At 34.1% G+C, this 21,300-nt stretch overlaps 1 protein-coding gene across 1 annotated transcript in view; it reads left to right on the top strand.

Moving 5' to 3' along the window:
- Nucleotides 1–18,099, top strand: part of LOC150109219 (uncharacterized) — a 672,102-nt gene extending 654,003 nt beyond the window's left edge. The window contains exons 35-36 of the mRNA XM_090401856.1: nt 300–398; nt 16,361–18,099. Of these exons, the coding sequence (XP_090257982.1) occupies nt 300–398; nt 16,361–16,483 (222 nt within the window). The 3' untranslated portion in view covers nt 16,484–18,099. The remainder of the gene's footprint in view (nt 1–299; nt 399–16,360) is intronic.
- The last annotated feature ends 3,201 nt before the right edge of the window (nt 18,100–21,300 follow it).

Here is a 21,300-nt window from a genome sequence, read left to right as displayed (position 1 = left end):
TAAAGAACAGAAATTTAATTAATTCAGTGATAAAATCAACATATGGATTATTAGAAATGTTTGTGTCTTTTATTTGTGTATGATACTGAAGTCACTCATGAAATTGCTGTTTTCCCATATATTATCAAAATCTTAAAAACTCTTAATAGTTTCAGGCAAATCTAGTTTATTAAATTGGCATAGACATTGTTTTTCATTATAGTTTTTATTTAAAAAATATAAAATTCTATATTCATAAAATTCTTGTTTTTTTATACAGTAGCAGATTTAAAGTTTTTTAATAATTAATCTTATTTTAGATAGAAAATACAAAGCATTTAAGTAGGAAATGGGCAAATGATGCTGTTGTTACTCATTGTACAGCATGTGGTAAGCAGTTTACTGTTACTATCAGAAAGGTAAGTTTTAGTTTCTTATCAAGCAGTTTAGTATTTCAATATTTATATGTAATCAGTTCATTAATCCTCAAAACACTCTGTTTCATATAAAAATTAACTCAATAATTAAAATAGAATAATTATTTTTGAGTAGCTCTTTTACTTAATAAAGTTTGTTCTTTACTAATTTACTGATTCCGAAATTACCAACATATCTGTTGGTAAATTTGGAATCAGTAATTTGTTAAACATTTTCATAAATATTTCTTACATAAAAATTTCTTACATTTTCAAAAAAAAAAAAAAATATTATTATTATTACGGGCTACTCCATGGAGTCAGACTCATCTAGGCAGGCTCTAAGCATCATGCCATCATCCAATATTTGTGCAGTATCTATCATACTTTGCTTTGAACTCATTCACAGCCATGGCACCTACAACAGACTCTAGCACCCATTTCACTCAGTCACAACTCCCCAAGCAAAAAATCTAGTTCTAATACCCTTGCTAACTACTTTTGCTCAGTTTCTAAGGATGGCCCTCAGTTCTCCCACACCAGGCCTGTTCTCAAAAATTTCCTCTGTATTAAACTTGTAAAAACCCTTCAGTAATTTCTGTCTCAATCATCCTCCCATCCCTTTTCTGCCTATCAACCAATTTCCATAACTCACAAATCTTCAGCCTGTCCTCATAAAGTTCATACCATAGATCTGCCACCATCTTGGTCACTTGCCTCTGGATCGTCTCCATCTCATCCCCAAGAAATCCAGGTGACCAGATCTTTGCACAGTAGTTAAGATGGGGGGGGGGAGATGATCTTACCTGTACCTTATAAAGAGGTATAAACCTGCTCATCTGTGCTTGTTTGGGTGTTCTTCAGTAACCAATTAATCTGATGAGCTACTTTATCCACTTTTGCAATGCTTTATCTAAACTTTAACTCCCTATCCACTAAATTCCCAAATCCTCGTTTCGTCAGTTTCCATGAGTACAGTTCCATCAGTGTGGTAAAGAGCTAATAATCTTTTCACCCCAAAATACATAGCCTTACATTTGTCACATTAAACTGGTATCCATTTTCCTTTGCCCAGACTTCCAGTCTATCCAATCATCCTGCAAAATTTTAACATCATCTGTATTAATATTGCCCTACCCAATTTAGCACTATCGGCAAACAACTGAATAGTTGTTTGCAGGACCTTTCAGATCCTTTCCTATATCAATAATGTACAAATTAAATAGTAGTGGCCCAAGAACAGAGCCCTGTGGTACACCACTAGTCACAGGCATTCTTCTGGACTCTATTTCTGAATACTACTCTCTGATATCTCTCCATCAACCACCCTCTTATCCACTTCACCAACTTTATATCCATCCCTATGAGCTGTACTTATGCCCATGCACACAAGGCTCTAGAGCCCCAAACAATGAGGGGAGAGGCCCCAGAGCACTTTAATGCCTCAGACACTGCCTGCATCGGGATGGTGTAAGAATGGCCTTGCTGTTATCCTGCCAAATGCTTTTGCAAAGTCCAGCAGTATTACTGTAAACCCATTACCTTTATCCAGCTTAGCAGTTACTGTATTATAAAATGTTAAAAAGTTACTGAGGCAAGACCTACCTGTCACCAAACTGTGTTGTCCCCCATATAGTATCCCATTTCTGTCTATCCACTCATGTATTTTGCTCTTGATCAACTTCTCCAGTAACTTGACAATGACTCCTGATATACTGATTTGCTACATCAGTCCTGGAGCCTCCTTTATGTAATGGAACTATTTTTCCCTCATTTTGCCTCTTGGGAGTAACCTAGAGCCGAGACTTAGATGAAACATGGTCAACAGCACTGACAATTCTGTAGCACCTTCTCGTAAAACTCGAGCTGGTATACCATCTAATGTCATAGCTGTATGCATATCAAGGCTCTGTAATATGCTATGCACCTCCATTTCATTTACCTCAGTTTCCATATAAGCCTCTCATTACTGCAATATCTCCACCTGGATGATATATCTTGCAAAGTATTCACTTAGTAATTCTACTATTTTGCCTGATTTAGCTTCCTTTCTGCCATCAGCATTCATTAAAATCATTCTGCCATAAAATTCTCCTTTTACTTGCAACATACTGAAAGAATTCTTTGGGATTATCTTTGGCCTACACTGCTAATTTCCTTTCATATTCTTCTTTTGCCTTTCTTACCACACTGGTTATCCTTCTGGCATGTGCTGTGTACTGCTCATGTGCCTACTGGTCACTTTTCTTCTTGAATTCCCTCCACAAATTTTTCTTTTATTGTAGCTCCAGCTTAATGATGATTTTCATTCATTTATGCAGTCTGCTATTACTTCCCTTTAACACTCCTAACCACTTCCATGCATTGTGAACATCTAGCCCTTGCAGTTTCACATGTCATGGCACTGATCCAAGCAGTCTCCTAAGCTTGTAATACTTAAGAGTCCTGTAATTCCCCCCCCCTTTAACTGAAAATTCCACACATTTAGCCACCTCCTAGATCAAGACCATATAACAACTCTCACCAGTTGGTGGCAATGTGGTCATATTGATAAATACATATGTTATCATTATTGTAGCAAGATAGAATAAGAAAATTGCAGTAGTACATGGAAGCCATTACAAGTTGACAGACTGTTTTTAGAGTTCACTAATGAGGTTCTAGGACTACAATAATGAATTCCTAGAACATCAAAAAGTATAAATGCATTAATTTATCAAAAATTTGTGAGATAGTCATTTTAAGACTATTTCACAGTGCAATGGATGATGACTACTTTAAATCCTAGAGAGCATTTTGTCCATTCCAATTTTGAATTTTTTTTTTTTTTTTAATTACTTGATTTCTTCTGTTCTGTGACAAGACAATTTTGTACTCTTGTCACAGAACAGGGAGCACAAAATATTAGCAGGAATCCAAGACACTGGAATGATTTAATATTTATGTAGCAAAATGAATAAGATGCTTATCTATTTTTTTCTTGCAGAATTAGAATTACTGTGAGTCAGTACTATTGAAAACTTAATATGAATGTTTAATGCATTTATATTCTATTATTTATAAAATCTGCAAAAAAGAATCTCAATAATTCAGTAAACAGGGCTGTGTGTGTAAGTTGAGTGAGTGAATGAATGAGAAGAACAGGAAAGAGGATGTCAAAAAATTGTATATTTGGTGGAGCAATGTTAGATAGGACAGGCAACTAGGGGAGAGGGTGCTTCTCAGTGTCCCACTAATTGTGTGCATGGTAGAGTTCAGCTGGGTATCTATAATGTTAGTGTGCGCCCTTCTTCCCCAGATGGGAGCACAGTATTCTGCTGCAGAGAATGTGAGGGCTAGTGCAGATGACCTTAGCACTTCTTCCCAGGTTGTTCCAGCAAGCCTTGAAATGATATTATTCCTCATTTTAATTTTCTTGGGCAGGTTGGTATGCCTTTTATAGGTTAGGCTTCTGTCCAGGCTTACTCGAAGGTATTTCGGGTGAGGCTCGTGTTCTACCATTTTGCCACATAAAGAGAGGTTGAGGTATCGGTTTGCCTCTGCATTGTTTAGGTAGAATACCATGAACACAGTTTTTTTTTTATTTGGCTTCAGGTACCACTTCCTGAAGTACTCTTCCAGGATGTTCAGGTCTGTGTTCAAGGTTGATTCCAGTTTGGCAAAGGAGGTAGATTGGTGTAGGATCACTAGGTCATCGGTATATATATATTTGCTTCAGCTGGTATGTGGTAAGTCGGACACGTAGATGTTATATAGTAAAGGGGTTCTGTGTTAGCCCCTTTACTCTTTAACCTTTGTCGGGGAATCTGGACTTGCTTTTTTTTTCCGCCAATATGGATCCCGATCTTTCTGTTGGAGAGAATGGATTCAAAAAGCTGGAAAGTTTTTTTGCACCTTATAATATTGCCTAGGTTTAGGAGGAGGCCCCTGATCCAGATTGTATCATAAGCTGATGTTAAGTCAATGAAAGTAACTCCAAATTTAAGTTTTTTCTGGAAGCCTTCTTCGATCTGTGTTGTCAGGGCCAGGACCTGGTCACAGCAACTTCTTCCCAACCTGAGGCCAGCTTGTTCAATCTGGAGTGCTCTTTCAATGAGTGGTGAAATTCTTTTAAGAATTCTTTCAATGAGCTTAAAGGTAGAGCAAAGCAAGGAGATAGGTCATAGATTTTTGACATCATTTGGATCTTTCCCTGGTTTGGACACTGCAATTATTTTGGCTTCCCACCACAGATTTGGTAGTTTTCCAGTTGTTATAAATTTTGAGAAAAGGGTGGCCAGCCATGTATGACCTTGTTGGCCAAGATGTTTTAGGAACTCAGGGAGGATACCCTCCACTCCTGCAGCCTTTCCATTCTTGGTGACTTTTAAGGCTTCCTGTACCTCTTTCCAAGATACTGGGTGCACAAGTTCAGGAAGCTCTGGGCCATCTTCAGGTTTTTTCTGATGGAAAGTAATAATAAAATAATGACAAACAAATAATAATTAAATATTTACTTTTCTTGCCTTTTTTAAAGCATAATCAGATTCAAAATGAATTTTGAATGTGTGTGTTTTCTTACTTGTACTTCAGATACAAAATTTGCAGGTATTTGAAGAATATTAGAAAGTTCTTTAGCTGTTACTTTCTGTTCATTTGGTATTCTTCCAATATTTTTTTATTAGGAATTGGGCCTTTATCAATGCTTCTGTACATAGTATGATCTCAAAGTAGAAAATTAAGTTTTTTGAAGTAATTGTTCTTATCCTGAACAATAACTGCATGACCTTTGTCAGCCTTAAAGTAAAGCATTTTGCCTCCTTAGGTGTCTGGTGCACTGTCAGTCAGAAAGCAATCTTCATGACAGACTCTACCCAAATCGACGGCAGGTCTCCAAAGTGAATGGCCTCTAGTCAATAGACTAATGTGGGTAAGGAAAGCCTTGCCTCATTCTTTGAAAAGCAACACTAGCTATAGTTGTTTTCACACTGTTTCATTATGATCACTCTGGTGATGTGGCCACTGCTTCCAATGCTGCACCATTTAGGTGTGACATGCAGGCACCACATGTCCACAGACACTCTAGGTGTGATACTCTGCTTAGAAGAGCAGCTGCCATACTGTGATATGTTGACTCATCCTCTGAACACATGATTTGGCTCTATTGAAACAGTAGTATAAACTGTAATTAAGTGATTAGTTTTAATAATAAAGTGATATACCTTTTCATTACTTGTATATGGGAAATATATGACTGTTGCATTATTTCAACCTTAGTATCCTTTGCTGGGTCTGGCCCACTGATGGTAGCTTGCTTTAGGAGTTCTGCTCAGTGACTGGTTTTTGACTGTCACTGAGTGGAGCCACTGCTGAGTTTCCTGTCCTGGAGCAATTAAGGTCGGGAGTGATGAGTTTAGTAGTGATCCTTTAGGGTCATTCAGTGAGATTTAGAGTAATCTTGTAGACCACTCAGAGTTTTTGGAGAGGTATCCCCACACTTTAACATACCTCATTGGGGTCCAAAGCAGTCTATGTGGGTGGATTTCCCATAATGCACAGCCATTATGGGAGGTCCACTTCCCATACATGTCCAAAAGAGAAGTGCTTTGCATTATGGGATACTGGGGCAGTTGATGTGAAGTCATTAGCCTCTATATACAAGTATCCCAGTCTTGAAGATACTTCACATGCAAATTTTTTTTGCCTACGATTGAATAGGGGATTGAACCAAAAATATAATTTCTTGGCATCTTTAATTTAAGCTCAGAATGGTTGATGACATCATTAGGTCATCAACCATTGATTGATAGAAAGAGTAAATGAATGATAGAATGAAACAGATAGATCTTTTAACTAAAGAAGATCAAAAAGAGGAAGATTCTAGTTGGAAACTCTCTGACATGGTAGATCAAGGTGCATATTTGCATGAATGCCACCTTTGATATGAAAAGTATCAATAAGGGTGTAATTGGGAAAACTGAGACAATGGTGCTTGAAGAAGCTAAAATTTCAGTTTCTGCTATTAAACCTTGGCGGAACTAAGACCAAGTATATTTGAGAAAGTGAATCCAGAATGTTTTTAATAGTTTGCCTTTAAGCCATATCATCTCTTTCTTTTTGCTTGACTTTTCAATCATGGTTGCAGTTTAAAGTAAGCTGAAATAGCTAGAGACATGTAATATATAGTAATGGTTTCTTTTGCTAAGCCATAGCCTTAGAAAATTTCACCCAGCTCCTCAGCAAATTATGTTCTTGCTTTCTCTCACCTTAGATATCATTACTCAGCCATCTGCCCAGCACACACTTGCCAAAACAGTGATAGAATAAGAAGTTTTCTACTTCACCACCTCACCTGGAAACCTTAGATTCTTCAATACACTGTTTAGTAGTCAATCTGCAGAATAACTATTTTAAAGTTTTACCCTTGTAAGAAGAAATCTTAGCTCTCTTCATGATTTCTGACATAACTCTGAAAACATCACTCATATCACATATAAAAATGGGTATAAAGTAAATCAGTTATTTTTATCTCTGTCCAGACGTGGTTATCAGAAGCTTGAAGTAACCAAAAACTATGTTTTGACAATAGTGCAGCAGACTTTGCCTCTAATAGTTCCCTCAAGTTTGACGGTTTAATGTCTGTTCACTAGGGAATACATCCAGTCTGCTAACAGGCTTATCAGTATAAAGGTGTAAACCAAAGATTTGGCTAATGTAGATCTGAACATGCATAGACAAAAAACGAAGTGATAAAATCTAAAATCAGAATTTTTGGACAAACTAACTGCCCATTAGAAGTTATGTGATAGACAAAATTCAAAAGGTAAAAGATACAGCAATCAGAGATAGTTGTAAAATTTTTTTTCACTGTTTGGTCAGTTGGTTACAAAGTAAATTAAACTTGCCAAAAAATTATAATTAGATTCTTGTTTGATCCTTTACCCAAATGTTAACAAACACATGCAAACTTTGTTTACTTACATTTAGGTAAAGGATTAAACCAAAATGTAATTTCTTTACAAGTATAATATACAGCAATCAGTTCCATATTCATAAATGTTTCAAGCTAGAATAATGACATTCGTCACCTTCTCATGGTGCACCCTGTTAGGTATCTACCTGGATACTGAACAAACGAGGATGGGCTGGCAATTTGGGATTTAGCCAAACAAATTGTATTCTTATTGGCTTAAACCACAATATTAAATGATGGTACAACATGATAGAATTTCATACCGGCTGGGGTGTCACCCGGTTTAACAAGGCCCAAGCTGTTTTTGCCAGGGAACCAGGGTGAAAGTCAGCTACTGGAACAAATCCTAAAACACACCTCAACTCAATATCACCAGAATTGAAGATTGGTTCTATCAACATAAGAAGCCTGAATGGCAAAGAAATGGAGCTAGCTGAGGAATTAGATAAGTACCAGATCGACATAATAGGGGTGACTGAAACAAAAGAGACCAAAACTGGTGAGCTCTTGCTGAGCAATAAATACAAAATGTTATATTCAGGCAATGATAATCAAGGAAAAGAAGGAGAAGCCATAGTATTCAACACTAAATACGAGGCTAATCTTCTTGAATGGCAGGCAATTTCAAGTAGAGTGATGTGGGCAAATATGAGAATGGGGAACTGGACAATGAGGCTTATTTGTGCCTATGGTCCCACAGAAGGTTCTCCTAAGATAGAAATGGAGGAATTTTTTGAGGCTTTAGAAAAAGCAACTGACACAATGAAAAATGAAAAGTTGGTCCTTGTTGGGGATCTAAATAGCAGAGTAGGAAATGATTGTCAGACATACAAAAATATTTTGGGAAAATTTGGAGAAAAGAGCAAAGCTCATAATAATGCAAATATTTGTTGGATTTCTGCTCAGGACATGGACTGGTTATTACTAACACCATGTTCCAACATAAAAATGTGCACAAATTCACATGGAGAGAAGAGGCTAGGAATAAGAAAAGTCTCATTGACTATGTTATTGTTGATAGTGATGTTTTCTCTCTGGTGCAGGACACCAGAGTGTACAGAGGATTTGAAATTGGAAGTGATCACCATTAGTCTTAAGCCGGATAAAATTGAATTTCATATTGAAAAGAAGAACATGTAAGAAAGTTTTAAAACAAATAAAAGTTGAGCAGCTCTCAGATGTGAACTGTAGACTAAAATATACAAACATTTTTCAAGAAAAAATGAAAGAGTTTGAGAACAGGAATCAAACCTTGGAGATTCAGTGGCAAGCTCTGTAGAAAACATTGATTGATTCTGCCAGAGAGGCATGTGGTGAGGTTGTCTGCAAGGATAGAAAAATCAGAACTTCCTGGTGGACATAGGAAGTTAAAGAGGCAGTGAAGGAAAAGAAGAAAGCATATCAAATGTTCCTGGCAAATAAGTCAGCTAGTGCTCTTAGAGAATATAGAGACAAATGTAAGAAAGCTAAACACAACATAAAACTAGCTAAACAAAAGTCATGGGAAGACTTTGGTAAGAACATAGAAAATAAATATCAAGAAGGTGGCAAGATATTCTGGAGGTTGTTGAAGAAGCTCAGAAATGGAGGAAAGAGTGCTGTAAAAGGAATTAGAGATGATAAAGGTGATAATGAAAACTGGAGAAAAAGATATCCTCGAAGTATGGAGGATATCTTCTTTATTCCCTTAGAATCCAGAAGAACATTTCTGCACCCAGTAATTCAAGTGTGTTCATATCAAGGCCTTGTAAAGGATAATGTCTTTCTTGTCCTTATATGTCAGTATCTGTTTCAGCAATGCAGTTGTTCTCTGAGTTGTATTTGCAACTATATAACCTTTGAAATTCAACTCCCCACCCACCATAACTTTAAGATCCCTAGCCTCATCAGTTTCTCTGAGCACAATCCCACTAGTATATATATTATTAGAAATCTCATCATTCCACCAAAGTGCATTATTTACACTTTGTAATATTAAATTGGCAGCCATTATTATTTGCCTATATAAATATATGGGCAAATGATATACAGCAATCTGTAAATGCTGTATATCAGTTGCATCCCTGATTGCCCTTCCCATCTTTGCATCATCACCAAACAATTGAATATCACCTGTCATGGTGAAGTCAGATCCTTCCCAATCTTTAATGTATAGATTGAACAATAATGGTTCAAGAACTAATCCCTGGGGTACACCACTGGTCATTGATCACCTTAAATATGGCTGATACCACTTTCTGATCTGATACCTGTCCATCAGCCACCTGCTTGTAGTTTATCTGCCAATTTATGCAACTGCCTTTCATCTGATATCCTCAACAGTAGCATGGTTTATCCATCTCACTCTACAGCTTTATTATAAAATAAGAAAGCTTTTCTCTCAACCCATTTCTGCATGTGAGTTTTTCCTGACTTCTCTAAAATCTTCACCATCACTACAGAGATACTGATAGGTCAGTAGTGATGACTCATTTTTTATTGCAACATCCATGTACAATAAGACTATCATGCATTCTTTCCATTATTCCTGAGCCAAGACTCAAATTATACAAGCATGTTAAGGCCTAACCAATTTGGCTGAATATTCCTTTAACAAACATGATGATATCCCATCTGTTCTTATTGCCAAATTCTTATCCATGTTATTCAACAGCTCTAGAAACTCCTTCTTATGCACTCTCTTTTCTACTATTTATTCTTCTAATGTAATAATAACACTGTACACTGTTACATACTGTAGGTTATTATTATTATTATTATACCCCAAGACCTCATGGAGTCAAAGACTCATCTGGGAGGTCCTTTTACCACACACACACAGCTCATCATACCGTGCCTTCAGCACATTCAAACTCCCTGCAGACACCATACTCTCAGGCAAGGCATTTCAATCATTTACAACTCTGCACGAAAAAAACCTGCCTCTCACTCCCCTACTTATACCCTCTTTGTACAATTTCCAGGGATGACCTCTGGTTCCCCCCCCCCCCCCCGATCTCCACTATTTTCTGTAGAACTTCTCCAGCATTGATCCTATAACAACCCCTTACCAACTTGTAGGTCTCTATCATATCTCCCCTCTTCCTCCTGCCAATCAGACTCTGCAAATTACATCTTCTCAATCTTTCCTCATACTCGACATTCCAGAGGTCAGAAACTACCTTAGTCAATTGCCTTTGGACCCTTTCCAACATCTCTTCATCCTTCTGAAAACCAGGTGACCAAATCTGGGCACAATAGTCCACGTGTGGCCTAATCAAAGCCTTATACAGTGGAACAAGAATCTCCCTACTTCTACACGTCAGTGTCCTCCGCATCATTCCCAGAAGCCTTTGTGTTGTCTTCACAATTTTGGCAATGTGTCCCCTAAATTTTAGATCCTTATGCACTATCACCACCAGATCTCTTATTTCTTCCACCTCCAACAATATATTATACAATTGTAAAGGCTGATAGAATCTTAGTGAAGTGAGTACTCATTATTTGAACAGCATGATCTGCTCATTATTTAAAAAATTGCATCTGACACAAGAGTACTGTCTGAACCCAATAAAGTTATTATACATGCATGCTTTCTTTTATTTGTAGCATTATGGTAAATTTATTTCAAGTTACCTGTAGCCTGCAGAGCCAATTTCTTTTTAAACTTTTCTATTCTTGAGAGATACTTGTGACATTTAATTAAGAAATATAAACACATTAACACAAGAATATTTTAATATTTGCCAAATATTTCAGTCTGAAATTAACAGACCCTTCTCAGTTGCTTGATAGGAACAGTTTTTTACAAAGTGGAATACAAACAATTGATCATTCAAAAGTAAAATGAGCCACTTGATGTTACATTACTAAGCACTAAAGAGTAGCAAATTTCATCACAGTGTTAATTCCATGAACAAATTATAGGTATTAATTCACAACTTCATATAATAATCTTAATTTATAAATTCAATTAAAGATAACATTAGACTAATGTAGGAATTAGAAGATCTCAATTAAAAAAAAAAAAAAAAACCTAGTGTGTTATCCGGATTAAACTTTCCCATATTTTTGGCAAGGATAGGTAATCATGTTGATTCAAGTTAGGGCATTCAAATTTATAGTGACATCTGTGTAGAAGACGAGCATTGGACCAGAGAAAGTTGTGGCTTGTCTCTATCCCGTGCTGCACCAATCCAGACTTATCAGATTTGTTGTGAAGAATATACGATTGATGTTCTTGTATTCTTTTTTCTATAGAGCATCAGGTTTGTCCAAAGTACGACAGATTGTAGTTACAAGGAACTTGATATACACCAGGCAGAGACATAGTTGAGCGTTTATCTTTAGAAGATGGTAAATATGTGGATATTTTGTTAATACAGATATAAGCGGCTGTTAAATCATATTTCTTCAGAATTCTTGAAATTGGTTCTTTCTGAGATTCTGGAAATATATGGAATTTGAACTCGAAGTATTGATTCTTTGTTGTTCTGGATAAGATTGTATGGAATATATGGAAATATATTCCCAAGTCTTTTCGGAGAAGCCATTTAATTTCATGTGATGTTTGATAGTTGAAAGTTCTTTCTGTAATTTGTGGGGAGTTGAGCAGTTAGTTCTATCTTGTTGAATTAAACATTTTATAATTCCTGTTTTTTGATAAGGATGATGGGAAGATTGTTTAAGAATGCAACGTCCAATAAAAGTGAGTTTTCTGTAAACTGTTGTCAGAATACCTGAAGTTGAGCACATGAGAAGGATGTCTAAAAAGGATAACTCGTTGTCTTTTTCAGTCTTCATGGTAAACTTAATACAAGGGTGTAGAGAATTGATTTTGGCTAAAAAGGAAGGTAAGAATCTCTGCTGTGAGGCCACACTGAAAAAATGTCGTTTGTATATCTAACCCAAAAGGATGGTTGAGGGTATATAGATGAAAAAAAAATGTCTTCTAGATGTTCCAAATAAAAGTTGGCTAGAGCAGGTGAAAGTGGACCTCCCATTACATTCCTTCCACTTGTTTGTGGAATTTGTTTTGACACAAGAAATATCCAGAGTGCATCATGAAATTGAATAATTTTACTATATCTTGTGGGAAGATGTCAGCCAGTAAATGTAAAGTCTCTTTGAGAGGTACATTGGTAAATAGAGATTCTACATCGAAGCTCACCATAAGATCAGTAGATTGTAATGAGATTTTTTAATTTGTTTAAGAAATCAGAAGAGTTTTTCAAAAAAGAGCATGCTTTGCCTATATGTGATTTCAATAATTTCGCTAAATATTTGGCAATGCGGCAAATAGGTGATCAATACAGTCAACTATAGGAGGGAGAGGAATGTCAGTCTTGTGAATTTTTGGAAGACCATAAAATCTAGGAGGTTTGCAAAATGTGTTTTTGACCTGTCTATAGTGTCTGCATCTAAAGTTGTAACTTCATCTAGAAGGGAATTTTATTTCTTCAGTTGTCTGTTGTTGGTTGAAGTTCTTGGTATGTTGAGCGATCTCGGAGTAAAAGAAAAATTTTTCTTCTGTAATTTGAGGAATCCATAATTACTGTCGCTTTTCCTTTGTCTGCTTCAATGATTACAAGGTGACTGTTGCTTCTTAACACAACATCTGTTCAATTCCTACAATCCTATCCAGAACAACAACAAATCAATACGTCGAGCTCCAATTCTCAGAACTGATTTCACGAATTCTGAAGAAATATGATTTAACAGCCACTTATATCCGTATTAACAAAATATCCACATATTTACCATCTTCTAAAGATAAACGCTCAACTATGTCTCTGCCTGGTGTATATCAAGTTCCTTATAAATGCAATCTGTCATACTTTGGACAAACCGGATGCTCTATAGAAAAAAAGAATACAAGAACATCAATCATACCTTCGTCACAACAAATCCGATAAGTCTGGATTGGTGCAGCACAGGATAGAGACAAGTCCCAACATTTCTGGTCCAGGACTACTCGCCTTCTACACAGATGTCACTATAAATTCTAATGCCTATTCAAAGAGAGTGCTCAGGCCTTACTTCAATGCCCTAACTTGAATCGAAATGATTGCCTATCCTTGTCAAAAATTATGGGAAAGTTTAATCAGGATAACACTCTAGATTTTTTCAATTTTTTTTATTGAGACCTTCTAAGTCCTGCATTAGTCTAATGTTATCTTTAATTGAATTTATAAATTAAGATTATTATATGAAATTGTGAATTAATACCTATAATTTGTTCATCACTCTGATGAAATTTACCTCTCTTTAGTGCTTAGCAATGTAACGTCATGCTGCTCTTTCTGCTTTTGAATGATCAATTGTTAGTATTCCACCTTGTAAAAAAACTGTTCCTATCAAACCACTGAGGACAGACTGAAATATTTGGCAAATATTAAAATATTCTTGTGTTAACGTGTTTATATTTCTTTTTTTAAACTCTCACTTAGTTTTCCATACAATACTCAAAACTTTTATGACACCAGAGCTTTATATATTTTATAATGTTCTGGTGCACTTTATATATTTTAGAAAATCTCTCAGACTGATTTTAATGACATTCCTTCTAAATCATCTTCCTCTTCTTATGGATCTCTTGTTAATAAAGTTACATTTCATTCTCACCATATTTGTTATTCTACCTCTTAAGAAACTTTCAGATAGTATATTATTTAAGTATCTTTTTAAAGCTTTCCATGCACAGCTGGACAAACCTTTGTCATATCATAATTTGCAGCTTAATAATTCAGCATGGAACCTTTTCCTGATTGGAACATCCATATATTTAGCTGCTTCTGAGGTTATTACAGAATGATTACTGTCACCAACTGATGGCAAGACAGTCACATCGTTAACTGAGATCTCTTCTGATACTATGATCAAATTTAACACTCTTTGACCCTGAGTTTCTTCTTTCATGAGAAAGTTGTCTCACAAGGACAATAAATTGTACTTTGTGCTTGTCGTGAGATTTATCTGCTATCCAATCAGTGTTTAGATAATTTAAATCACCCATAATGATTACCCATCTAGTATCCATCAGGGTAATATGGCAATGCATTTCGTCATTGAGTTAATGTAATTAATATGGTTGGGTATGTAGCAATACCCAAACACATATATTTCATGCTGTTAACCTCCACTTCGTGCCAGATAGCCTCAAACTTGCCTGCTACATAAAAGGTTATTTTTATTAATGCTTTCCTGAGTTTCTCCCCTAACTGGACTGAAATAATATTATATCATAAGTAATATCCCCTTGATCTCATTTCTCTTCTGTCCTTTAAAATAGTATACCCTTTACACTTGATCTTAGGTACTACTGACTCTGAAAGCCAAGTTTCACTAAGGTCAATAATGCTAGGCCACAATGTATTCACTAAGTCTTATGCCACAACATATTCCCCAAATCAACAAGCTTAACCTCTTTGTTACATCCTGTAAGGATTTAGTTGCTGTAAACTGGAACTTCACAGAAGTTTAGCATATACCACATTGTTAATGCCTGAACATCAGTCCATCAGCATTTTAGACTTCTAAAAGCATAGTCTTAGATGCTGGACTCATGTAATTTGTCTTGACTTTCTTGTGAAACAGCCGCATTTTAAAACAAAATTAGATCATATCTGAAGATGTGATAACAATACGGCTGATGACTGTTGATGCGATGTGTTTTGAAATTAAGACCAAGCTACGAAGCCAATAATGCATTATGACTGCTAATTGTGTGCGTATTCTTCTAATAGGTTTGCCTGTTCTCCAAGATGAAAAAATGTGATGTGACTGTATTGGTATTTGAGTATAACAGTATAGAAAGTACTGGCATGTGGTGTCTAACCTATTACATTAATTATTAATTTCAGTTGAATATTTGTACTTCTTTCAATGTAATTCTTTACATGAATGATCCTTGAAATGTTGCTAAAAAACAAAATTATGATAAACCACATGGAGACTGATACTTATTATCATAATCAGACATCTGTAAAGCCAAAGCTTTGTTATGAGTTGTCCTCAGTATCATGTAGAATGCTCCTTAAACCATAATCACATTCACTTGCTTGACCTTACCACAGACTCAGATAATGCATTCTTTAGGTGCTTCTCTCCATGTTAAAACTTTTTCAACATTTTCACCTTCCTTATAAAAATTCCAAGGACTGTTTTGTTTTACTTGTCTCTTTCTATTCTGTGAAAATCGTATCTACAATAATCTAATACAAACTCTTAATCATTTATGTCTCAATCATATCAAACCCTTCCCTCCTTCTAGTTAACCATACTGTTTTGTTTTACTCAAATGCCTCATGAAACCTACACAGGGATATTTAGTTGTAAGCTGTGGAGGGCAGTAGCAAAGCTATTGTTCCTCTTAATCAGGACATCCGGACTGCTGTGTGCTAAGACTTGGTTTCTGTATTTTATGAAGAAGAGGAAGGAGTAAAAATAATTCAGTAGTGGACAATGAAATAGTTTCTGGAATGTAATTAGCATAATAGAGCAAGGGTAACGAGATATGTTAGAAACATATAAATTGCTACACAAATCTTAATAGGTATCCTATTAAGATTTGTGTAGCAATTTATATGTTTCTATGAGAAAGATTTCAATACAGAACAAGATCTCTGGAAATTGTCTATGTTGTTAACAAGATGTGACGAGATATGTTAGAAACATATAAATTGCTACACAAATCTTAATAGGTATCCTATTAAGATTTGTGTAGCAATTTATATGTTTCTATGAGAAAGATTTCAATACAGAACAAGATCTCTGGAAATTGTCTATGTTGTTAACAAGATGTGACGATTAGAATTTTCATATAGGGAGTGGAGGAAATTAATAGAATGGCTTCTGTAAAGTAGTGGTAAGTGTATTGTCAGTGAATGAGTTTAAGGAAAAGTAATGAGTTAGTATGGACTTCCTTCACTGAGGGTCCAGGTCTCTATTGAAGTGCCTGAATAATAGTAATAATAATTATTATTAAATATTAAATTCCTACTTTATTTCATTCATCATGTTATTTTTGTTTCAGCATCATTGCCGCAACTGTGGTAATATTTTTTGCAATGAGTGTTCTGCGAGAACTGCCACAATAGCATCATCAAAGAAGCCTGCAAGAGTCTGTGATCCATGTTATGGTGAAGTCACTAAATAAATGTACATGTTTCTGCCATTTCTATTCTGCCCATTATATCATATAGGCTATGCCTTGCTTTCTATGCAAAGCTCTACAAAAAAAAAAAAAAAAAAAAAAAAAAACACTTACAGAAGGATAATTTATTGGAAATCATAGTATAGTTTATATTTCTTAGTGACAAATGATTAAACCTATGTCATTAATCTAACATATACTTTTCTTACAGAATATTTGTGACATGCAGCCTCTAAAAGTATAAGCCATTAACATTGGATTCAAAATTATTTCTTCCTAGTATAATATATGTTTTCATTGAACATCAAAAAATTGCTATAATTTATGAAAATATTTATATCCTTAATGTTTTTTTATTTCAAAAATTAGTAAGATAGGTGAACAGTAGTGGTATATTACATGAACATGATCTTTTGCATATGTTTTTCTTTTTTTGGCTTTGATTAACCAGCTTTATTTTGCAGCAGTTCATCATTTCTTACAAAATATCATTAACAGTGGCCATTGCTTATTTAGTTATTATAATCTGAGATATTATCTAATAATCAAGTCTCCCAGTAAGTTGGTTAAAGCCTGTATAATATTGATTCTTTTGTTGTTGTTACTTTTTTTTTTGAAAATTCTAGTCTGTCAAGTCAATCTTAACAAGTTAAGATTGACCAAGGACATCATGTAATAGAATCTTATAAACTTAACAATTTCTGTTGATAAAATAGATGCGATGATCATCAAGACAATTATTTGCCTATTTTCAGGAGATGTGCAATTATTTATTAAGTGTTCATATGATAAGTCCAAGTCCAACCATATAAGCAGAATTGTGTGTGAAGATTAGGATATTTAGTGGTCTAGTTTCTTGAATACTGTTCTGTTGTAAAATAAAATGTGTGATACTATTATGTTCAGTCATCTCAAGTGGGGATTGTAAATGTAAAATGAATAGTATATAATGTCATTTTGTAAACAAGAACTTTGACCAAAACTTTTAAGAAACATTTCATAAATTTCATTAAACACTTTTGCATACTGAAGCTATGCAGTTATTTCAATTTAGAGCTTCATACATCTTAACTTGTAGCCCAGAAAATTTTTATACTGTAAATATATGTATGCATATCGATATGTAATAATGCAGTGATCATTTTACACTCATTGTCAATACACTATCAGAAAGACATTTTCTCTGTTATGTTTTCATTTGCAAACCTGTTTATACTATAAAAAAAAATGAAATATTTATTCATAGAATGTCACAGTAAACAATTTATAATTAAAATAAATGGGAGAAAAGGGCAGTTCCCCCTTTAATTCATTTTCTTTTTTTATCCCCATCTTACCAGTGATAGGTTATAGTACTTTAGTATCATGAATGGACCAAGGGTTAGCAAAATCCTGTTGTGAAGAACAGACATGACTATGCTTATATGCCCTACAAGGTGGTTATGTCATTGCCTGGTAATGAAAATCACCTACCCTAAGATTGCACTCATTTAAGTTTAATCTTCCTTACTTTTACAAGAGATGTTTTGTAGTTTTCCTCAGGTTCCTGAAACTCAAATTTTCCATTTGCCTCATACCATTAAAATTTTAATTGAATGTAATTTATATCATCATTTAGCTTTTTGTTACACCAACTAGAAAGCTGTTTCATATATATATATATATATATATATATATATATTTTTTTTTTTTTTTTTTTTCATAATTAACTCCACATATGTATGGGAAATTACAAAATCTATTAAAATAAAAATATATTTATTTTTATTACAGTTTAATACTGTATCATTCAAAACTGATAACAGATTTCAGTGTTCAAATCTTATATGGAATTAAAACACGTCATGAAATTCTCTCATTCACAGTTGCTAGTTTTTATTTGTTTGTTTTATGATAATCTTGCTGGAAATTATCAATAAACTAAACTGACACATCAGTACTGAATTGGACTAAGACTCAGACAAACTGACAAACTTCCCCAGAGATAGAGATGCATTCTTTATGCATCAATAAATGGATTAGTCTCTTAAGTGTTCCTTAAGAGACTAATTAGATTTAGTGTTCCTAAAGAGACCAATATAATTATAATTATATTAGGAGATTGATATAACTAGGGAGATGAAAATATGTTTTTAATTTTTCCTTACTTTTTTCTTTTCTTGATCTCTGGTTTTAATAGTTGTCAATGACTATATATGAAAATAGCTATTGCCATATAAGAGTATTCAGTGAATTCATTCTCCAAAAATAGTAACTGACTGAAATTCTTCTTGTCAATTCGAAGTGCAATTATGTTTTATATTTATATATGTGAGCTCAGTTCTGCTTTGCATGGGATTAGTGCTTCTTCTTTTTAATCTTATGAAATTAATATTATATGGTCAAGTGTGTATATTCAAGAATAAATTAGAATTTTTTTTTTTTTTTTTTAGCTATAAAAAATAAAACTGTAGATTCTAATTTATGCTGAAATATGCACATAAAACATTAAAACATATGGGCTTCCACATATTCTTTCTCTTCCTGTCCATGAATTTCTCATTTAGAAATAACTTGATTTGCTTTCATTCCTCTTCTACGTATGTTTTTTGTAATAGGCTCTTGAAACTAGATTTTATTTATTATAAGAGAATCTCGGAGGAGTCCAATAACTCTTTGAGTAAGTTAACATATCCACTACTAACCTAGTCTGCTCATTCATCACAAAAAAAAATAAAAATTACCCTGCACACTCTTCCTAGCCACACTATTTTTTGAGCTTATAATAGAATCCTTTTATCAAGTTGTATAGTTAGTTGTACACAATCACCGTGAGATCTAGCCTTATGTTGTTGTTTTTTAATCCCAGTAATATGATATGCCATTGATCCAGATATTTTATTTTTAACTAATAATTAAAAAACAAAAAAAAAAAAAAAAACTGGAATCTCTTCAACCCAAAATACATGACAGTATTTGACAACAATGAATTAGCATCCATTATTCATTTGAGCATAGCACCAATATATTCAGGTCCTGTTACAGGCATCATATCAGAAACATTCTTTATCACCATATCCAGTTTGCATCATTAGCAAACAAATGATTATTTCCTTTAAGCCACTCCAATGTTCTTAATGTACAAATTGAACAATAATGATCCATGGACATAATCTAGTACAACCACTGGAGTCCTCAATCTCTTTGGCTCTTTTCCTCCATATATTTTCTGATATGTCGCTGCTGATAAGCTATCCTCTTATCCATTCCATTAGTTTATTTTCCATGTAGCATTCTATTGAATGCCTTTAACAAAGTCCAGTAATATTATGTTGTATCCATTTCCCCTTTCCTACTTAATTATAATTATTGTAAAATGAGAGTAGATTATTATAATTATTATATGGTATCTCCATGGAGTGCAGAGACTCATTGTGGGACACCCACACTAACTATTTATCAAGACAAGACTCTTTCTTAGCAAAATTGTGCTGTTCCTTACATAGAATCGACACTTTGTTCACCCATTTCTGAATTTGAACTCTTATCATTTCCTAAATTATCTATTAATTCACAGATGCTGATTGACTCATAACTTCATACCTGTTCTTTTACACTAATCTTGTGCAGCAAGACTACCTTGCCCTTTGTCCATTACTTCAGAACTTGCTTATGTTAAAACGTAAACAGCAAGGTCAAACATTATGCATTAATGCATGCATTCCCTTAATACCTTTACCTTACTACTTCTGTCAAGATGTTGTGGTATTATATGTCTCACTCATGTGCCTCTATCCTCTTATCTGTATAATCAGATGCCATGTTAGTTCCACACAGACAGTAGCCCCAACAAAATCATCACTCAATAATTCATCAGCCTACTCATCTTCAGCTGTTACCCTCTTTCATCTGCATTAAGTATGATTATGGAAAAATAAGCTGTCATGCACTTTATTAAGCCATGTTCCTTCCATGTTAGAGAAGAAGGAATATGCCTAAATAAATTACCAAGCCTCTGAATAAAGAGAGATTAGATAGTAATTTTATACACAAATCACAATGCATATATTACTAATAATATTTATCTAATTTACTTTTTATATATATAAATATCAAATGACAAATTTTTCAGTTCTCTGATTACTGAATGGCCTAGAAAAATTTTGTATAGAAAGTGACATCAGATTAATTATAAATTTAAAGAAACTAGACTTATTTTTGCAGCTGAAATGTTATCTTAAAGCAACATCATTATATTTATTTGTGGTGCGCACACACACACACAAACACACAGATTAAATAGATTAGTCATTCCAAGTAGATTGAATGATCTATTTTTCTAAACTAAATTCCTTTAATGGTGCTTTAAGGAGACATTATTTCTAGAAGTGTATATTTGTTACTGTGTTTTAATTGAGATATGTTTTCTTCCATTATAAAACAGTGAAAATTGCTGATATGGAAGATATATGTAAATCTATATAGTTTTATATTAGAAATTTGTTGAAATACCTCACTATATTTGTATAGTCTATTTATTATAATTTCAGAGATAGGTTTTATGTTCAATGTATTATTTTATGCTAGCACTGCTTTTGAAGTAATTGGCCTTTCATGTTTTGTGTTTGTCATAAACTATGCTGATGTAAAAAATGTTAATAGTGTAAAATGTTTCATGCATTTTATGTTAATGCTTGTATTACAGTTTTATAAAGATTATATGTACCTGTGCCAACATTATATACATAGTTTTCTTTCACTGTGTCTGGTGTTTTATTTTTGGCTTTATAAAATGTGTCTTCTTTCTTTTCAAAAATCCAATTTCCAATTTGTTACAGTAT

This window comes from Typopeltis vanoorti, chromosome 2 (assembly GCF_054136105.1).
Source record: "Typopeltis vanoorti isolate ZY-2024b chromosome 2, IOZ_Tvanoo_1.0, whole genome shotgun sequence".
NCBI classification, from domain to species: Eukaryota; Metazoa; Arthropoda; class Arachnida; order Uropygi; family Thelyphonidae; genus Typopeltis; species Typopeltis vanoorti.
The sequence above is the reverse complement of the archived record's forward strand: the minus strand, read 5'-3'. Positions and strand labels throughout refer to the sequence as shown.